The 21,567-nt window shown below is 40.1% G+C and overlaps 1 protein-coding gene across 1 annotated transcript in view; it reads right to left on the bottom strand.

Moving 5' to 3' along the window:
* Nucleotides 1-20,029, bottom strand: part of LOC116256824 (beta-amyrin 24-hydroxylase-like) — a 38,467-nt gene extending 18,438 nt beyond the window's left edge. The window contains exon 1 of the mRNA XM_050078413.1: nt 19,148-20,029. Within this exon, the coding sequence (XP_049934370.1) occupies nt 19,148-19,726 (579 nt within the window). The 5' untranslated portion in view covers nt 19,727-20,029. The remainder of the gene's footprint in view (nt 1-19,147) is intronic.
* Between the last annotated feature and the right edge of the window lie 1,538 nt (nt 20,030-21,567).

Raw genomic sequence — 21,567 nt, 5'->3', positions numbered from 1 at the left:
ATCCTATTGTTTGGCAAATCTGTGGTAAGAAATATCATTCAGCCGTCAAGTGTTTTGAACGATTCAACCATGCCTATCAAGCCAAGGATGCCCAACAAGCTCTCGCCACTGTCACTATTGATGATGCGAATGACTCTGAATGGTTGGCCGATACCAAAGCATCAGCTCACATGACTGGAAACCTCGGTAAGATTTTTAAAATCTCTCCTTATCATGGGCGTGATCGCATTATTGTTGGAGATGACACGTCTCTTCCTATAACTCATATTGGTAAAAGTGAAATTGGTATACATGATCCATCAATTCCTCTTTCTCAGGTTCTAAATGTTCCCAAATTAAATAAAGACTTACTCAACTAACTAGTGAGTTACTATATGTTTTTGAATCTTTCTCTTCATGTTGTCTTATAAAGGACAGGAGAACAGGGAAAATAGTGGCACAGGACAGTAAGCGTGATGGAGTTTTACACTATTGGCAAGGCAAGACATTCTCATACAACATGTTTTTGATCTAGATTTCGGCGTGTTTCAGAAGAACAATGACATTTCAGATTAGAACATCCTTATAATGGCATCGTGAGATATTTGCAGCAGAAAATTTGATTATTGTTTGCTCTTCATTTTCTAAAACTTCTATTTGTCATAGTTGTCAACTTAGCAAATCATGTAGGTTGTCATTTCTTGAACGAGAAAATAAATCAGTTAATCTCTTTGAAAAAAGTTCACTCGGATTTATGGGAACCAATGCTTGTTATTTCTCATTTTGGTTATCGGTACTATGTGATCTTTATTGATGAGCATTCTAGATTCACTTGGCTATACCCCTTAAAGTCAAAATCTGATTTTTTTTTTGTTTCTAGCATTTTCAAAAATTTGTAGAGATGCAATTTAATAAAAGGATAAAAGTTTTCTAATCAGATGAAGGAGGAGAATACACAAGCACAAAATTTAGAGAATATCTCAAATCTCTTGGTACTAAACAGCAGTTTTCTAGCCCATACACTAAACAACAAAATGGTATAGCAGGATAAACATCAAGGAATTGAGTTTGACCATGATGTAGCATGACAATGTTCCTAAGCATTTCTGGTTTGAGGCTTTTAGCAGTGCTGTTTTTCTCATTAATAGCAATGATACCTGGGTGCGAACAACTTGAACCCGCACCCGTGTCGACGCGTTGCAGGTGCGGGTGCGCACCCAAAAAGGTCAACGTGAGTCGGGTGCGGTCAGCCGCGCCTGACTGAATTCGTCCATTTTCGGATGCGCACCCGACTCGCGTTTGACGCGAGTCGAGTGCGGTCAAGCCGCACCTGCCCTTTTCCGTCAAAATTTTGGGCGTTTTTTTAATTTTTACATGATTTAGGTTAGGGCACGCTCGGCTTCTCTCCTTCTCCCTCTCGCCCTCTCTCTGCTCTCTGTGCTGCCCTCTCACTCTCTCTGCTCTCTGTACTGCTCCCTCTCTCTACGACGCCGTCGGCCGCTCCTTCTCTCTGCACTGCTCCCTCTCTCTGCGACGCCGCCGGCCGCTCCTTCTCTCTGCGCTGCTCCCTCTCTCTGCGCTGCGTGCGGTAAACTCTCTCTCTCTCGCTTCCAAGTGTTCTTGGTGACATTTTTCTGCTCTTTCTCAACTCCCCATTTGCTCTCCCGAGTTCTGATCTCTGGAAAATTTAAACACACACACACACATTCTCTCTCTGTCTCTCCTTCTTCTTGAAGAGCAAGGTGGGGATTGGAGTAGAAGGAGCAGTGATTGTGTTTAGTGAGCGCGTCTTTGTATGCGTTGAGTTCAGAGTAGTGATGGGTCTTTCTCTCTCTTGCAGAGCTCTGAATTGGAGGTTTGGTGAGCGGATCTGTTGCGCTTGTGGCAGAAGGTGACCGTCGAACTTCTTGTTTGCAGATTTCTCACCCTTTGGAGTTTGAACTAATTGACCGCCATCTCTCTTTCACATACGTTTTTTTTTTTGGAAAACACTGGAACTTTGACTTGCAGCTTCTTGGTTGGTTAGTTGTTGGAGTGATGGAGTGAAACCTTTTCTGTCGAGCTAGAATTCAATGCTTTACTGCCCTCTTTGTGGGTTACATTTTGCTAATGAAATGGCGGTCAAAGTTTCAGGTGCCACTGGTTTCGGTCTATAGAATCTCTTTGCCACTGGTTGTGGTGATTAAATGTGAAGAATATGTTTTTGGGTGGATATTTTTTAGGAAGAATTGTATATTAATATTAGTGCATATGGTCTGATCATTAATGAAAAATGAGAGCACAAACACGAGACCACTGTGTAGTCTTAGATTAGCATCTCATGTTTCATGTAGAATTTTTGGTTTCCCTACCAAACAAACTTTGTAAAATTGTTATGACTTGTCACTCCTTTTGTTTAATGCGTTCTCCCATTTCTTCGGCGAACACTTCATTTCATTTCCCCTTTCATGAATGAAGAAGCATCTTGTAGTACACTATGTTTCTACTTTCTAATACTCCACACATTGATCTTGGACTTTGAAGGTAAAACCATAAAAGATGGCAAACAGAACGAAAGGAAAAGAAGTTGTTTCAGATTCTCCTGCAATAAGCTCTTCATGTAGTGTGGAAGTGGATGAAAGTGATGTTTCAAAGTCTTGTACACAAACTGGTGAAGCATTTGCATCCGAAGAACAACCACTATGGAAAGAAATGAAAGCGGTCACTAAAGATGTGGGCAGTGGTGGAAATGTGCATTTCGTATGCAAACATTGTGAAGGTACATTTGTAGGATCTTACACAAGAATTAATGCACATTTGTTGAAGTTGTCAGGTCATGGAATTCGAGGATGTAAAAAAGTTTCTACAGAAAAAGCTCAAGAGTTCAAGAGGCTGCAAGATCATGCTGATGAAATACACAACAAGAAGAAAACAAGTATTATTGTGACAAATCTTAAAAGTTCTGATAAAAAAAGAAAGACTATAGAGACATGTTTTGATTCTTGCGGAAGGGCAGAAATAGATAAAGTGATTGCTAAGTTTTTCTATTCTAGTTGCATTCCTTTCAATGTAGCTAGAAATCCATATTGGAAGAAGGCTTGTACTATGCTTGCAAATAGCAAGTTAGCAGGATATCAACCTCCTGGTTCAGAAAGGTTACGCACATCACTTCTTCTTAATGAAAAAAATGAGGTTGAGCAAAGTTTGGAAAGAAAAAAGTTTAAATGGAATACAACTGGGGTATCAATTGTTTCTGATGGGTGGACAGATATTCAAAGACGTCCACTAATTAATTTCATTGCCATTGCACGTGATGAACCAATATTTTTGAAGGCAGTTGATGCGTCTGGAGAATATAAAGATGCAGGATATTTGAAGCAATTATTTGTAGAAGCCATCAAGGAGGTTGGTTCTGATAAGGTGGTGCAGCTCATTAGAGACAATGCTGCTATATGCAAAAGTGTTGGACTTAGTTTGAGGTATGATTTTTCACATATTTTTTGGACTCCATGTGTTGCACATACTTTGAATTTAGCACTTAAGGACATATGCAATCCTCCAAGTGAAGATGTAGATCCTAAGGACATGAACTATTTTCATGGATTCAAGAGATTGAAAAAGATGTGAGAACTATTAGAAATTTCATCGTTAATCACCAACATGTATTGTCTCTTTTTAGTAGTTATTCTGATTTGAGATTGTTAAAGGTTGCAGAGACACGATTTGCTTCAATAATTGTCATGTTAAAAAGAATTCAAAGAGTGCGAGATGCACTTATTCAAATGGTGTTTAGTAGAGAGTGGAGCTTTTATCGGGTTGAAGATGAGGCTAAAGCTCAAAGTATTAAAAACCTTATTGTTGAAGATAAATGGTGGGATAAAATTGCATATTTTTTAGATTTTACAGAACCAATTTGGTGCATGTTGAGAGCTGTTGATAAAGATGAGCCTATGCTTCATCAAGTTTACGCAATGTGGGAAAATATGATTGAAGAAATTCAATGTATAGTTTTTAAAAAAGAAAAAAAAGACATTGTACTGGATCATTCAGAGTTCTTTGATCGTATAAGTACAATATTAGTTGAAAGATGGGATAAAAGCAATACTTCCTTGCATTGCATGGCTCATTCTTTAAATCCCAAATATTACACGAAAAAATGGATTGAAGGAGCTCCTGGACGTGTCACTCCACATCTAGATGATGAGTTAAACACTCAAAGAATGTCATGTATGGACCGACTTTTTATAGATTCTTATACCAGAACACAAGCTATGTGTGAATATAACAAGTTTTCTTTAGGAGATTTTAATTCAGAAGGTGCAGCACAAGCAAGAGAAGACATGAGTCCTTTTGATTGGTGGGCATCCTATGGATTAGAAATGCCCGTGCTTCATAAACTTGCTTTGAGGTTACTATAACAACCTGTTACATCATCGTGTTGTGAAAGAAATTGGAGGTCATATACACAACATTAAAAGGAACAAGCTCACTAGCCAACGTGCAGAGGACTTGGTTTATGTGCATTCCAATTTGCGTCTTCTTTCAAGAAAAGAAAATGAATACAAGTATTTCAATATTAGGTTGTTTTGTTTTGCTCAATTTGTTATGTTGTATTAGTTTTTTTATATTTTTGGGGTACATATTTTTAATTGTTTAATTTTCGTCTTTAATAAATGCAGATGTGGATCATCGCAATATTGGGATGTAAATCCAGATGAATTTGATTTCGATGGACAACGCAACTTATATGTTGCTAACATGTTCTGATCCTGTTATTCCTTCTGAGGCATTTGATGATGATGGTATTGTTCCAAGCATTCAAGAAAATCAACATATTAGTGGAAGTGGAAGTGGAAGTGCAACGTAACTCTGTTTTATGAATTATGAATGATGATGTAATATCTGATATGTATTGATGTATGGACTATGAAGGCGTTTGATGATGAAGAATATGTATTGATGACTCTATGAACTGTGTTTTTTGTAAACTCAAAAAGTACATTTGTTGTTGAATCATGAATGTTGAATTGATTATATATATTCCTTGTTGAATGTTGAATTGATGATATATATTTCTTGTTGAATGTTGAATTGATGATATTTCTTGTTGAATGTTGAATTGATGACATATATTTGTTGTTGAATTTTGAATTGATGATTGATAATGATTTCATGATTAGCAAATTGTAATTTTGATCTTGTTATTTAATAATTTTGTGGTTTGTATTATTATATTTTAAAAATATAAAATACTCTAACCGCACCGCCGCACCTAAATTTTTTGAGATGTGCCACACCGGCACCCGCACCAGCACCCACACCGGCACCCGCACCCCGCACTCAAGTGACATAGATTAATAGGCTACCATTGTCTTCTCTTAAGATGGATTCTCCTTACTTAAAGCTTTTTGGATAGCGTCCTAAATACGATTTTCTTCATGTTTTTTGGATGCCAATACTTCCCTTACTTGAGAGATTATGCAAGGGATAAATTGGAGTCTCGATCATGGTCGTGTATTTTTATTGGGTATAGTGACAGTCACAAAGAATATTGTTGTTTGTATCCGGTCACCAGAAAAATGTTTATCTCTCAACATGTTTGTTTTGATGAATATTTTTTTCCTTATAAAAATCCTACCCAATTATATGGAGACTCTCTAACTTCATATTTAATTTCTTTTGATGAGGAACAAGAGGACATAGAGCAACCAACTTTCGAAGATGCTAACCTCATTCAAGCAAATGATGTTCGTGAGGAAGAAAGACGTGAGATTGGCATCCACTCTCAGTTTCAAGGGGTTTCAATTGACAATATAGAAGCACACAGAAATGAAGACAGTGCTCTGCCTATCAATGAATAGCCTGTTCACGATCAGCTGGACAACTCAGATCAAGGCGAACATGAGATACTTGACATGGTCACGACTGAAAACTTGGAACAAGATGAGCGTGAGATCACTACTATTCCTCCTTCTACTATGACTAGATCGATGGTGGGAACCTTTAAACCAAACCCCAAGTATGCCAACTTACATATTTTGTACCAAAATATCCCTAAAGAACTTTCAAGTGTTAATGAAGCTCTTGGAAAACCAGGCTGGAAGAAGGCTATGGATGAAGAAATCAAAGCCTTAGATAAAAATAAAACCTGGAGACTTGTACCCTATGACTCAAAGATGAATTTAGTAGGATCAAGATGAGTGTTTAAAACCAAACTCAAATCAGATGGGACATTAGAAAAACTAAAAGCCAGACTTGTTGCTCGAGGTTTCACTCAAATAGAGGGAATAGATTTCCATGAAACTTTTTCTCCAGTGGTTCCACCTACAACTGTTAGGATGGTTCTTTCCATTGCCACTATTAGACAGTAAAAAATAAGGCAGCTAGATATTAAGAACGCTTTCTTACGTGGTGCTATTCATGAAGTTGTATACATGAGAAACCTCCCAGGTACAAAGATAAAATGAAACCTGGATAAGTTGGTAAATTGTAGCGACCTATTTACGGCTTGAAATAGGCATTGCGTGCGTGGTATGCTAGGTTAAGTAGGTTTCTTCTTGATTATGGGTTTTCTACAAGCATGACTGATCCGTCTATGTTTACATTACATAAAAAATCAAAATCTCTTGTGCTCCTTGTGTATGTGGATGATATGATCTCAATAGGAAATTGTTTCATATTTTTGCAAAGTTTTGTTGATGTTTTTTTCAAGGAGTTTCCTGTTAAAAAACTCAACAGATTGAGCTATTTTTTAGGAGTTGAAGTGACTTGGACAGAAAAATGAATTCTTATGTCAAACCAAGTATGCTAAAAATATTCTTTAAAGGGCAAAGATGGAGAACTGCAAGACAAGTACCACGCCAAGGAGTTCAAAGATACCTCAGTGTAAAGATGATGAAGCAAAATTTGACAATCCTACTCTTTACAGGCAGATCTTGCTTCCTTGTAATACTTGACTCTAACGTAACCAGGTGTCTCTTTTGCTGTCAATTATGTTAGTCAGTTTATGCATGAGTCACTTCATATTCACTATCAAATGGTCAAAAGAATTATGAGGTATATTAACAGATCAATACACGTGAGACTAAACATATTGATGCAAAGTACTCTTAGTTTTACGCTTTTTCAAATTTTGATTGGGCATAATGCTTCCAAACTAGGTGATCGACCACTGAATTTTGTGTTTTTTTTTGTGCTAATTGTGTGTCTTGGATTTCCAGTAAGCAAAATAGTGTAGCCAGATTTAGTACCGAGGCCGAATATAGAGCAATGGCATCAACAACAGCAGAACTTACATGGATGCAATTCTTAATGAAGGATATTGGAATTCAGATTATCAAAGTTTTGGTTTTTCATTGTGATAATAAGAGCTCCCTTTATATGACAACAAATCTAGTGTCTCATAACCGAAGCAAGCACATTCAAATTGATTTTCATTATGTAAGAAAGAGAGTAGCTCAAAAGCAACTTGAGACTAAATACATTTCGACCAACAATCAAGTTGCTGATCTCTTTACCAAAGGCTTATCAAAGCACATTTTTAATCTCTTAAAAAACAAACTCGACCTTCAGTAGTGGCTCGGTTTGGGGGCGAAATGTTAACAAAATTGGTAACGATGACAAATCTGTTGGAGAGAAAATCAGCAATGAAGAAAATCAGGAGATGGATAAAGATAAGAATGTCAAGCTGGTGATTGAAGATAGCGATTGGATGAAGAAGGCAGAAAAATCTAAAGATAAGCAAAGCCAACGTATTTGGAATCAAATGAAGATCTTACGTAATCAAGGCAAGAACGATCTGGCCTGTGATAAGACGTAGTTTTTTTTTCCTCTATAAAAGGGACTCAACTTTGTCTTTGTAATCATCTTTTTCCAGTCAATAAAAGTTATAGCGCCTTCTGATCGTGGACATAGGCTTCAGCTAAGCTGAACCACATTAATTCTTGCCTCTTTCCTTTTCTTGTTTACTCTCCCTTGCACTTTCTTTACATATCAGGTGGAGAAGAAGACACGTGGTTTATGAATGCACGAGGAGCATCTTACCGGAGTGTGGTTGGTAGGATGATCACTGCAAGCGACTCAACGTTGAGGACTGAGGGACTAGAGTATGCACTGTTTAATGGGGTTCTCCATCTTAGTAATGAGATGGGGCTGAGCGAAACACCCAAGCCCTGCAAGAAAGAATGCAATAATACACCAAGGGTTGTTGGCATGGCACTCCCAACAACCAAAGGAGAGCACGGGCATCGGCACCACGGCACAGGAGTAGAGTTGGAGGAAGCAACAGGCAAAAAGAAAGGTTACTTACCTGATACAGGAGCAATGCAATCCCGAGGGTCTAAGAGATAAGTCTCTGGATGGAAGGAGAGTGCAATGCAATCCCGAGGGTCTAAGAGATGAGTCTCTGGATGGAAGGAGAGTTTGAATCATAGTCACAAATAACGTCTTGGAGTTTTGAACAGTGAGACTTTTCTCAGGTATAATAAGACGGGGTAGAAAAATACAAAAAAAAACAGTATTTAAAAAAAAAACAAATACAAAAACTGAGAAAAAATAAAATGAATGAGAAAATAATAACACAAACATCAAAAGATAAACATATTTACAACAAATAAAAAATGAAAAAAACAACTGTTTGGAGTAAAAAAATGAAAAAATGAAAAAAAAGTGAAAAAACTCGTTTTTTCGTTTTTCACGTTTTTTTAACGAGTTTTTTTAAGTTTTAAATGGCATTTCATTTTCTCGCATTTTTTTCTAATATAACTTTGAAATTGGTGAAGGTGTTTGGTGAAGGTGTTGCCCACATGCAGTAGAGCATAGATGCTCCATGTGTCAAAGATAGCTCTCTGTAGCATGCGGTTCCACGCTGAGGCAAAAAAAGAGATGCTAATTAAGAAGGCCATTCTGGTTGTTCCCCTTTGTCTGATAGTCTGTACAGTCCTTTGCTTTGTTTTGTAGTGTATTTCCTTTGCTTATGTTGAGTCCTTTGCTTATGCTTGTTTGCTTGTAAGAGAGTACCCTCCCACCGGTCTAAGTGTCATGTATTGGGATTCTTAGTTTTGGGTTGGTCGGCATGAGAATCCTGTAAGCGGCTTCAGCCATCCTATATAAGTAAAGTTGAGATCATTCTCTTTGCTTATATTTCTCATGATGTACTAATTTTTCAAGTTGAATACATTGCGAGATTTCTTTATTGACAAAGCATTCTTTATACACTTGTTTTCTAAAAACTACCTTTGCGCCCCTTTCGGTGGTTTGAAGGCTTACGGTAATCAGGTTTTTGTCGTGCCGCAAGGGCTGAAGGAGTCAGCCCGTGACAACTGGTATCAGAGCCCCAGGTTCTGCTCAATCTGGGGAAACGATTGGATAGTCGGTGTAGAACTACACACCTGCGATCGTTGATCGAGGAGGACGTCCTGGCGACTCAATATAATCTGCGAAGCACCAAGGCCAAGGGAGTAGCCCAGTCTGACGAGATGGGTACATCTCAGGGTCAGGAAGACCTGGCCGAGGTGGTGAACAAGCTGGTTACCGACGTGACTACTCATCAAGAAGCGTTGAGTAATGCAGCCAAGTCCTTCGGTGAAATGAAGGACGAGATAAAGATCTTGCGGGATCAAATGGCCGATCTTATGTCCATGAATCGGTCACTTACTGACACAGTGACCGCACTGCAAGCTGAAGTCAAGGAACTTCAAATAAAGAACCACACACTACAGCGACAGATCTCTATAGGTGGAGGTGACGATCGGCCAGCGAGGGTTGACGTTCAGAGGCCAGCAAAATACAATGGGGCTCGGGATAGTCGAGTGATCGACAACTTTTTATTCCAAGTGGAATACTATTTGGATCTGCAAGGCGTTGTGGGGGACGACCTTCAGGTCAAGAATGCAGCTATGTTGCTGGAGGATGATGTTGTAGCATGGTGGAGACGAAAACGACTCGACATTCAAAAGGGGATCTGCACAATAGACACTTTCGATGATTTTCAGCGAGAGTTGAGGACTTACTTCATGCCCTCGAATGCGACATGCCATGCTTATCGGATGGTCGGTGAATTGAAACATACGGGATCTCTGCGAGATGATGTGAGGGCTTATCAAAGGCTCATGTTAGATGTGCCAGATATGCAGGAACAAGATAAACTGAACTGATTTATTTTGAGACTCCAATCGTGGGCACGATCCGAAGTGGAAAGGAGTAATCCAGAGACCTTGGAGGATGCTTATATGGTAGCGAAACTCTTAGCTGATACTCAGCGCAAGAGCTACACTAACACGTTCAGGCCCTCGAAGAAGCCTGACCATGGAGGAAAGAAAGTGGATCGATGAGAATGTAAAGATGAATCATCGACTCAACATCAAGTCGAGAGGAGGACATTCTTTTGCAAAAATGACAACTCTCAGAATAGAATGTTGAAATGCTGGTTTTGCGAAGGTAGCCACTTGGGAAGGCAATGTTCGAAGCGTCTAAACATGAACAATCAAGCAAGCTCTTCAAGACAATCTGCTAGTGCGGTACAAGGTGAAGAAGGGGAAGAGCCAAAGATGGGTGCACTCAACTTCTGAACACCCTAAGAAAAGAGGAGAAAATGAAGGTGATAGCGATACCTTCCAACGAACTCATGTACCTAGAGAATTTGGTAAATGGAAGGCTTACTATGGCCATGGTAGACACAGGTCCCACGCATAACTTTGTCTCAGATGAGGAGGCGAGGAGATTGGGCCTCACCCTTGAGAAAGGAGAGTTACGCATGAAGGCGGTGAACTTAGAGGCAAAACCCATCCACGGTGTAGCCCAGGATGCGGTTGTGAAGATTGAGAGTTGGTCAGGAAGAGCCAACTTCTCGGTGGTCCCGATGGATGACTTTCGGATGATCCTAAGAATGGAGCTCCTCAATACAGGGAAGATGGTCCTGATGCCGCATCTGCGCAGTATCAGTATCATGGACGAGAAGTCTCCTTTTATTGTCCCAATAATATCGGTTAAGAGGGATAATGGTAAGGCCGCAATGATATCTGCTCTTCAGTTGAAGAAAGGCCTAAAGCACGGTGAAGATACGTACTTGGTGGCAATCAGGGAAGTGACTAATGACTTCCCTGGTTTGGTCCCAGGGGCGCTTGCGCCTGTCTTAGCAAAATTTCGCAGGAATAATGCCTGCGGAGCTCCCTAAACGGCTACCACCTTGACGTGAGGTGGATCATGCCATAGAACTCATTCCTGATGCCAAACCCCCGGCAATGACACCTTATCAAATGACCCATACAGAATTAAAAGAGCTTCAACAACAGTTTGACGAGATGCTAGCTGGAGGTATAATCAGACCCTCCAAAGCTCCTTTTGGTGTACCAGTGTTGTTCCAAGCAAAACATGATGGTTCCAAAAGGCTATGTGTGGATTATCGAGCGCTGAACAAGGTGACGGTAAAAAACAAGTACCCCTTACCTTTGATTGAAAATCTGTTTGATCAACTAGACGGAACTCGAGTATTTTCCAAGTTGGACCTCAGATCGGGATATTGGCAAGTTCGGATTGTTGACGGTGACGAGCCAAAGACAACTTGTGTCACTCGCTACGGTGCCTTTGAATTCTTAGTAATGCCGTTCGGGTTGACGAATGCCTCAGCTACTTTTTCGACTCTAATGAACAAGATATTCTATCTGTACTTAGATAAGTTCGTGGTAGTCTATCTTGATGATATTGTAGTATACAGCGGCTCCATGGGAGATCATGTGGAACACTTGCGGACAGTGTTCAAGGTGTTGGAAGAAAATGAACTCTATGTGAAATGCAAGAAGTGCTTATTTGGCCAAAAAGAAATCAGTTTTCTCGGTCATATTGTCGGAAAAGGTCAACTACGAATAGACACAGAAAAAGTGAGGGCTATTCAGAACTACTATCGGCGATTTATTGAGGGGTATTCTTTGATAGCTGCATCTCTCACTGAATTGCTAAAGAAGAACCGGACTTGGGCTTGGGAAGGACTTGAGGAAGATGCCTTCGAGAAATTGAAGAGGGCCCTGACGCAGGAGCCTGTGCTCAGGTTACTCGACCACTCGAAGAAGTTTGAAGTCCAAACAGATGCATCAGATTTTGCTATTGGCGGAGTGTTGATGCAGGAAGGTCACCCGGTTGCCTATAAAGCAGAAAACTTAGTGACGCGGAGCGTCGGTATTCTGTTCATGAAAGGGAGATGATGGCCATTATCCATTGTCTTCGTACATAGAGGCACTACTTGTTGGGAAGTCAGTTTGTGGTGAAGACTAACAATGTAGCCACAAGATACTTCCAGACTCAAAAGAAGCTGAGCCCAAAGCAGACCCGACGGCAGACCGAGCAGGAGAAGAGGCATACTGCAAGGATGCTTATGGACGACAATGGTGTAGGCTGTTGATTAATCAAATTAATCATTTGCAACCAGTTGTGCCACACCATGCTAGGAGTGAATAGAGGAAATGATGGCTCTCGCGAGTCTAGGGTGCAGTTTACCTTCAACAAAAAAATGGTGTGGTGGTGCATCAAGGGCTTGCTTGAGATGTGTGAGGGGGAAATGCATATGAGGTACAGCTAGACCAAATTGCTTTTGTTCAATCAAGAGCCATGATTCGAGATTATGTTGGACAATGTAGGCACAAATTCCAATTTTTTGTAGCATCCGTTTGCCTACCAGTCTCAATGTTCGTTAAACTTAAGTCAATCGATTGAGGTTGCAGGGAAAATTTCATTTTCAAGGGAATGCCCAAAGCCGACACCCCATCAAGAACACAACTTGCCTTCTTGTGGTCGGTTGAGAATTTTTTTCCTTGCTTGGATTTCTGAGACCTCTTTACAACAGGTTAGAGAAGTTGCTGTGTCGAATATTGGGCAACAATTCTATCATGGTATTGATGGAGATGTTGTAGAAGGATCACAGGACATCTTGAGGACTATTATTTTTAGAAGATACTCTCCTGCATTTGGAAATCAAGGTCTTCAAGAAATTCTTGGGTGGCATGATTCAAAAAATCACATCCAAAGGAGAAATGTTGTAGATGTTCTTTTTGAGCTGAAAGCGAGTCGTGACATAAGAAAACACTTTTTGGAATGCCTTGGTGATGAAGAGCTTGTAAATCATGTATTGGGAGCCAAACTGTTCACGCAGCTTCATCCTACTTTTGTTCTGCTTACCTTGCTGAAATACATCTATTCTTATGATAAGCGAGTCCAATCCGCTGCTAGTGATGTCATGGTAACTACTGAAATGTCGGAAAGACAAACTTGATGCAGTAGCTGTACTTCTTGACTGCCTTAGAGATTTTAGTCACAGTTCAGATGCCTCAAAGGTTTTAGTGCAAGCAACAGAAACTATAACCTCAAATGTTCCACCTTTACAGTCAAGTTCAAGACTGGACATTGAGTTGGTTCTGCGATTGACACCTAAGGGGTCTACTAATGCTCAAGACTGGAACGGTCTGATTGAGCCTTTGATGGACCATAAGTTGGGTGATCCATCAAATGTAGTTCTTCTTCTCAGGAGGTTACTTCCTCGGCTAGTTTTATATGATTTGAACTCCTCCGTCGTGTATGGCAAATTGGCAACATCCAGAAATTTTATTGAGAATGATGATGAAAATTGCAAATTTGCCTTCCTAGTAAATAGGGCCTTTCATTTATTGGCGTTTGAAGATCTTCGTAGATTTACAGCTGAATTATATGGTATTCACCGACAGGCCATATTTCCAATTATTGAAGCTCAGAAGCATAATACTGGGATGAAAATACGCAATGGCTATATAATGATGGGAAAGAATTTTCATTTGATTGGTGCCTTATTGGATAATTTCTTGGAGTCATTCCAACATATTTTGGAGGAGCTTGTTTCCTTTGCAAGACCAGCATCTGCTGTATTGCGGTCCTGCAATATGCCAAAAGGTGTTGGTTTAGCTGGTTTTGTATTGGGAAAACTAGAGGGGCCTAGTCAACGGAGATTGCCCACCTCTTCAACTACTTTTCTACTGCAAGCGGTCGCATCTCTAAGGTCTATTACTTTCCTATTGAAGTTATATGTTCATTCAGAGGATAGGCTGGTTACTTCAGCAGGTGAGTTTTGGTGGAGTTACACTTGGAATGTGATTACATTGCTGCCCCCTGTAACGGAGGCTGCAGCAGTTCAGTTTGCTGCAAACGAAGCCCTGGCTGATGCTCTGGAGGCGTTAAATGTTACATTTCATCCTAGAGACATTCACATATTAAAGATGAATGGCAAACCTATAGTGGGAGAGTCAGAAACGAGAATCATATTGGATCAACGAGTTGTTTTGATTCACTGGAAGTGGTGCAGCCTGGATTCATCACTACTCATCCCCTACTGCGTAGTTAGTAGTGGAGATCACAAGGAGCCCTGCAGATCAAATGCAGCTCTTAATCAAGTTGTTGAATCAATTAAGTTGGTAATGGAGTTGCAATCTTCAACTTGGAGCACATTGATCGCATGGACAGCATAGAACACTGGGGGGAAGGACTACCCTCATTTGACAATGGTTTGACAATGGTTCGATAACAAACTCTCACACCTTGAGGACAAGGTGTTTTCAAAGGAGGGAGTAATGCTACAGTCTAGGGTTCGGATCAGGAATCGGGTTCACTGGACTGACCCAGAAGATCGTTATAAATAAGGGAATTGTGGAGGTCATTAGGGCCATCGATGAATTGAGGTCTCTTTTCTAGTGAGGGGGTTGCTCTAACTGGGTTAGGGCAGTGTGTGAGTGAGTTGTGGGGACTTACCTTGTAAGGGTCGGTAGTTAGCAGGTGGCTGCTAACATATGCCATAACACCATGACCTTTGGTTATGCAGACCACAAGTTCCACTTTTCTGTCAGTTCACGTTTTTATGGCTATTGCTTGTAATCATTTTGACCTGTTTTGATGTTCCAGCATATAATACAAAGGAAACTATGTAGACAACAAATTTGGTAAGTTAACTTGTATCAATTTAGTGGTAGTGGTAATGATTACAGAAAATCAGTTCAAGTTTCCTTTCTGAGAAGCTGTTCAAGAAGGTATGAATGCTGTAAGGAGTTTTTAGCGGCAAAAAAAACCATCAGTGGGGAACAACATGGTGAAGTTGGTGGGAAATTTACCTTCCAAGGAGTTATGCCCGTTATGGACTAGTAAACCTGCTAACATCTAAGTTTGAGTAGCCATCATTTAACTAGATTCTTCTGGACTTCTATTCCGATGAAGCTCCTTCTCAAAACTGCAAGGTGTTGCCTAATTTATTAAGGCCGGAAGTGATATAGTAAACCTGCTAGAATTTGAGTCTGTTAAAATTTTTTATCTGCTTCGTCATTCATGGTTAAAATTAAGAAATGGGAATGAAATTGAAACTTCTCTAGTTATCTCTGTTAAATATATCATTATTTTGTTACATAATCATTTTGTTGCATTGACCTTGCAGGCAACTATTTGGGATCTTGAAGGATCGGATGTAGTTATATGTCTAAATGGTCCCTTTTGCTCTTATCTGGTTGTGGGTAACCTACAATGTGGAAAATAAAATCAATCCATCTGCCGACTTTGTTCAAATAGTAGAGTCGTTATCCTTGTGGAATAAAATATTCTTCATGCTATCCAGTTCAGTTTGCTAAATACTAAATGCACTAGGTGTGCCTGTATCTGCGCTTTCCCATCCTATTGGTTGATAGAGCAGGCTGACAAAGTCCCTTTGAACCTGAACAGGATAGGGAGTGTGCATTTTTCATTGTGTCGCAGGATCATGCTGTATGTTTTGGTGGTTTTGAGCAAGATTTTGCTAAAGGATATCTGGATCAATTTCAGAATGATAAGCCTGAAAAGGGAGATCATTTCCTGGCCCTAGATCCCAACTTGCCCTGCTTTTTTCCTCTTTGCCTTTTCTTGTTGAATTCTATGAATATATTGCAGCGCCTCCTGCTACAAAAGATGTCAATGTAAAACTTTTGCTTCTTACAGTGACATAAATGTTGTGCGTGCTTCATTAGGAGATGTTGTATTGTTGATTAGTAGCTTCATTGCAAATTTTTGATATGAGCACGCAATATGGGTGCTTGGACTGTTTTTCCCTACCCATGGGAGTAATGACTGCTTCAGGCTGAGACAGTCCTTTTGAACATGAATAGGGTAACACCTGCTTATTTATGTGTGCATACGCCTATTTATGTGCTTGCATGATCATGTTCCTGTGTACATGGTCCATGAAGACCCTTGTCAGAAACTTGAGGAAAATCAGAGAGACAAAAGATCTTAATTTTAATTTTTTGTGAGTTTATTAACTTATATCACTTCATGCTTGTAAGTTGGAGCTCTTAATTATTCTCTGGTTTAAAGTTGTCGGTGGTAAATAGTTGTTTGTTTTCTTTGTTGAGAAATGTATGCACCACACAAAAAGCAAAAAGAAATGATAGAACCAGTTTTATTCCTGCTCCAGTGCTGATAAATGCCTAGGCCTCTACTTATAACAACGAACGAGTTATAGATGCGGCGTTCGGATGTTATCAGGATCCAGCGCAATCGGCCCAGCCTGGCCCATTTAGCGGTTTAAAAATGGGCTTTGCCGGGCCTTGGACATGGTTGTCCTGGAAAGGTACCTGGCTTGATGCCCAGGCCTAGTCAACAACGGGTCCAAGGTAAATATGTGCGAACCTTTTTAGTACTTAAATCCCAAAAAGCATAGGGAGCCAGATATTAATATCAGTCATATCCTGAGGACCACCCAGAAAGCAGTAATATGCTGAGGTCGACTTCCAGTCATCCCAATCACGTGCCCAGTATACATCATCATAACTTTAATCTTAGGTTTGTCACTCATTTTGATCACAACTCCATGAATGCACTATAGCATTCATGAGATTTTCCGACGTCTTTTGCCATCGGTAGAAGTCTCAAAGGCCTTGCCCACACAAGCCACCGACATGCCATCGATAGATTTTTACTTTTTTCTTCTTAAAAAATGTGATCGAGGACTATTTTAGTTATTAACCATATTAATGCATGAAATTTCGTGCATCAATATAACCCATATAGGCGGTCAAGTGTGCTCAGAGAGCTGTGTGAGATTGAGTTGCCAAATATGCACGAAAAAGGGAAAGCATGCACATTTAGATCATTGCACAACCGTTTCCGTACACAAAAGTGTGCAAGCTGCACATAACCGGTTTGGAACTATCAGCGTTTATTGTAAGTAGTGAAATGGTTGTAACCACCCACACCAGCGGCACATGACATATAAACCGTTTGCTGGATTTGAAACAATCATCCTGAAGCAAGCATGTAAACAGATAATTATAAGAATGGAGTGTTTAACGACATTGGAATTCATGCCACCATCTATACAAGCAGCCAACCAGCAAATTCCACGAATTGCCACTGAGGGACTCATCTGCGTATGAGCTTCATTAACAAGCTAGCTTCATCTTCATGCCAAATCTTAGTGAGTTACAATATATCTGTCCAGATTTATAATATATCCATCTATCTTTGAACCGACGTATCGTTCACAGGCAAATCGTTACATATTCAACATCGATGGATATGTTTGAATTTGGCCACAGCATTCCTCTGGCCACAAGAATAACATGTATGTAGAAATCTTAATATCACAAAGTCGATCAATTTTATTCCACTGCAGATGTTGCTTCTGTGACAGGTTTCAATAGAATGTCAAACACAATCAAGATTTGATATTCTAGATCAAGAGAATGTTGATTCCAAACTGAATAGCAAGCATATCATATCCAATCACATTATCATATTCAGAATAGACACAATGCGGAACTAATATGCAGATAATTAACTTGTTTGTAATGTGTCATAGTAAGATATAATCCAATACAAACAGGATTTAGTTCCCAAACCAAATTATCCAAAATAGGTAGTCCAGATCTGGATTTAAAATATATCCAAACTGAATTTCAACCCATGGATCTTAAACGTTAAATGGATATAAAATCAGAACCTAAATGACTTCGACAGAAATCACATCCAGGCCCAAAATATATTTGGACACAATATAACAATATGATCTAGATCCAAAAACGAAACCAGCATGGATTTAGCCATCCAAGATTCAATATGACATTTTATTATTAAAAAAACTACAAATTAATAGGAGGCAAGCAAAGGGGCAAACATCAAATATAACTGCCAATTTTAAAAGTGATCATCAAAGAGGCGACCCTCAACTTTTGTATGTAATTCTCAAACAAGGGCTCCTTCATATAAAGTATTAAAGTATTAAAGTAAAAAATAGAGTTGTTATGGTTGAGGGGTTGGGTCCGAGCTTCTCCTTCTTTCCAGCAATAGAAAAAAACATTCAATTCAAATTTTTTTTAATATTTAAATAAAAAATCAAAAAATAAAAAACCCTCGATTGGTGGTCAGGGAAAGATGGCGCTCCTCAATGAACGACGAGGGTCCATTACAGAACCCTTGCCATCCACCAAGGCTGAGGACGGCGACCATCATTGGACATCAAGGAGTTGTTGAAAGCAAGCGGGTACCCAATAAGGGTGGGCGTCGGGCCGGCCTGATTGGGCCCGGGCCCGATAGGCCGGCCCGGTTTGGCCCGTTTAAATTTAAAAAATATATTTTTTTAAATTTTTTTTGTTTCAATGGAGACATATTTATACATGAACAAACCTTCAAAAGCATGCAGCGGTCTTCCTTTTAATTCCTAGCATGAGAATGTCATACTGGTCATTTACATCTCCAAAGTCAGATAAAATTTGAACTCAAGAAATAGTGACGTATGCCGGCAAAAAAACTTCTAGAAAGAGCCGGCAAAATGATGAAAAAGACAAAATAAAAAAAAACCTTCAAATTAGAGACAAAATAAATAAAAATTAAAAAAATGAAAACAAGTAAGTTGACATTTAAATTGTTAAAAAAAGACCTAAATTTTTTCGTAAAAAGCAACGTCTTTTAAAAGCTTTAAACGACAGACTTATTTCTCTCCACTTATATGTGTTTTCTCAAAAAAAAAAAAGTTTTGTATGTCTATGGTTATCACACTAACTATGTTGTATATAATGAAATGAAAACTGTAACTTTTCTACGAAAAGTGATAGCCTGCAGCATAATGAGGCATGGGCGAGAACTGGTGCATGTTTCTTACCAAAATAAGAGACTTGACATTCTAATGAGGCGTGGGCGAGAAATGGTGCATGTTTCTTACCAAAATAAGAGACTTTACATCCTCCTCGGTGAGCCCTCCCTCTTCCTTATCTTCTTTTATGCTCTTCAGAAGAACATCGATGATATCTTTACCCTCCACCGTCTTCTCCATTCTCCTGCTTTGGTGCTCCTTCACCACCTCCTCCATAAGACCATCGAGTCTTTCATGAATATCTCTGCACTTTTTCTTGTATCCCTGCACATCCCACCTGCTCATAAACTTGGAGTAATCACCAAGATAGAACTGGCCGCCTATCTCAGATGCCTCCTGCACCAAATCCAGCACTCGTGATCCCTTCTCTATCGTCCGTCCCGTCGCCATCCTCACCAAGATGTTGCCAGTTAGTACCCCAAACTTCGCCGACACGTCCACCGGCTCACCAGCGCTCGGCATCATGACCCGTAAGAAGCAGCCGATCTCCTGCTGCCGAATGAAGCTGAAGCGTCGGAGCGACCTGCCGCCAAGGAGCTCCACCATGCATGTTTTCCTCATTGTTGCCGTACCACAGAGTGTCCAATAGGGTGATGCCGGGACGAGAGGAGAAGGACGATCCATGGACATTGAGGAATTCTCTGGCATGCCACGGCGAGGAAGCGACAATTATGGGCACACAGCCGATTCGGAGATACAGGAGCGGGCCGTATCGAATGCTAAGCTTTTGCAATGCAGAGTGAGGGGTGCTGCCGAGTAAGAGGTGAGCGTGGCCCAAGATCGGAAGAGAGGGTGGAGAAGGTGGGAGGTGGATCGATTGGACAAGAACCGGCAAAAAATGATAACGAGGAAGATGAAAGAGACAATGATAGGCGTGTTGCAGAAGGAATAATCTATTTCCATGGCAGCACTTATGTGTTTTTTCCGAAAACTGGCTTCGTGTGTGCGGACGATCAGGAGAAGATCTAGCGGCAAAGTCCAGCCTACGTGACCAAACCTTGTTACCATCGTCCGTGATATGATGGGGTCAAGCTCGGGTCGGATCGATATGGGAATCCTAATAAATGTGAAGATCGGTCGACTCCAAGCATTATACGTCAGGCGCTAGAATGAAGGGCCCCACAGCCGAGCGACCAACATGGGACGGCCACATACGTTTGGTAGAGGCCACTTGATCGGTATGGGAATCCTCATAAAAGTGAAGATCGGTCGGCTCCAAGGATGTACGTGTAACGTCAGGCGATAGAAAGAAGGGTCCACAGCCGAGCAACCAAATACGGGACAGCCACATGTTTTTGGTAGAGGCCACTTGGTTCCAAATTGCAGAGAGGGGTAAAGTGCAGTGGCCACGTAACTGAATGATTGGGCATACAAATAACGTCCCATAGTAAAAAAGCAAAATTTTTTTCATTAGAAAAACTAGCAACTCCTTCTAAGATTAGAACAGGAAGAGAAGTCACATTTTCTTAAAAAAGGACTCAAATTCCCACAATTGTTTTTTACCCCCAAGGAAAAGACAATGAAGTATGGAAGAGTGGAACATTTCAATTAAAAGGTCGGCCCCAATCATTCAAGCAGTTCATGCAATTGTTTTCGATTACTTTTTGTTCTTTTTCACGTTTTTGGGTTTGTGGTCCTTGCCTCTCCTTTTTTTTTTTAAGTCAGCAATGATTCAATTTCAAAATGGAGTCGACCGCTCGTTTTTAACAAAAACTTTTCTTTTATACATTTTAAATAAAAAAATGTTTTCTATATAAACAATATTTTTTTGTTTCATTTTATTAGATTTCATTTGATTTTATTTAAGTTTTTAAAAAAAGGAGTATCGCGCGACGTGCAGTCGTGCGACCTTGCGCCGCGTGAGCACGCGTCACGCGATCGCACGTAACGCGATCGAGTGACAATCGTGTTAATACGATCGCCCTTGCGCGCGGCAGCACAACAACGCCCGGGCAGGGGCTTCGACGATGCAAGCCCCCCTCCCCGCTCCTTTTCTTTGCAAAAAAAAAAAAAAGACTCTTAGGGTCGGTTTTCAAAAAATTTTTGGGTGGGCTAGCCCTGCCCATACCTCAAAAGGGTATTTGCAGGCTTAAGGGCCAATCCATTTAGTCAAAAACCTATTTTTCTAAAAACTTTTGAAAATAATTCAAAATTCTTTGAAATTCAGATGAAAATGCTGTGAAATTCAAAAAAATTCAAATTTTGGGTTTTGTCTTCAAAATTCTCTATAAATAGCCTCCCATGTCCCCCATCTTGGGCAAGAGTGGCTCTTGGGAGAAACCCTAGAGTATTCTCACTTAAAGACTTAGGGTTTCTCTTGAACTCTCTATCTCTCCCTCTTTCTCTTCCCATTTTCCTTTCCAACTTAGAGCAAACTACAACTCTCTTGGAGATTCTTTCAAAATCATTTCAAGCATTGTTTCTTTCTTCATTTTTCTTTCATCTTCATCTCCCCATGGCCAAAGGAGATAACACTCAACATCTTTTTA

The sequence above is a fragment of the Nymphaea colorata genome, chromosome 6, assembly GCF_008831285.2.
Source record: "Nymphaea colorata isolate Beijing-Zhang1983 chromosome 6, ASM883128v2, whole genome shotgun sequence".
In the NCBI taxonomy this organism is placed as follows: domain Eukaryota; kingdom Viridiplantae; phylum Streptophyta; class Magnoliopsida; order Nymphaeales; family Nymphaeaceae; genus Nymphaea; species Nymphaea colorata.
This window is presented reverse-complemented; position numbering and strand designations above follow the sequence as displayed.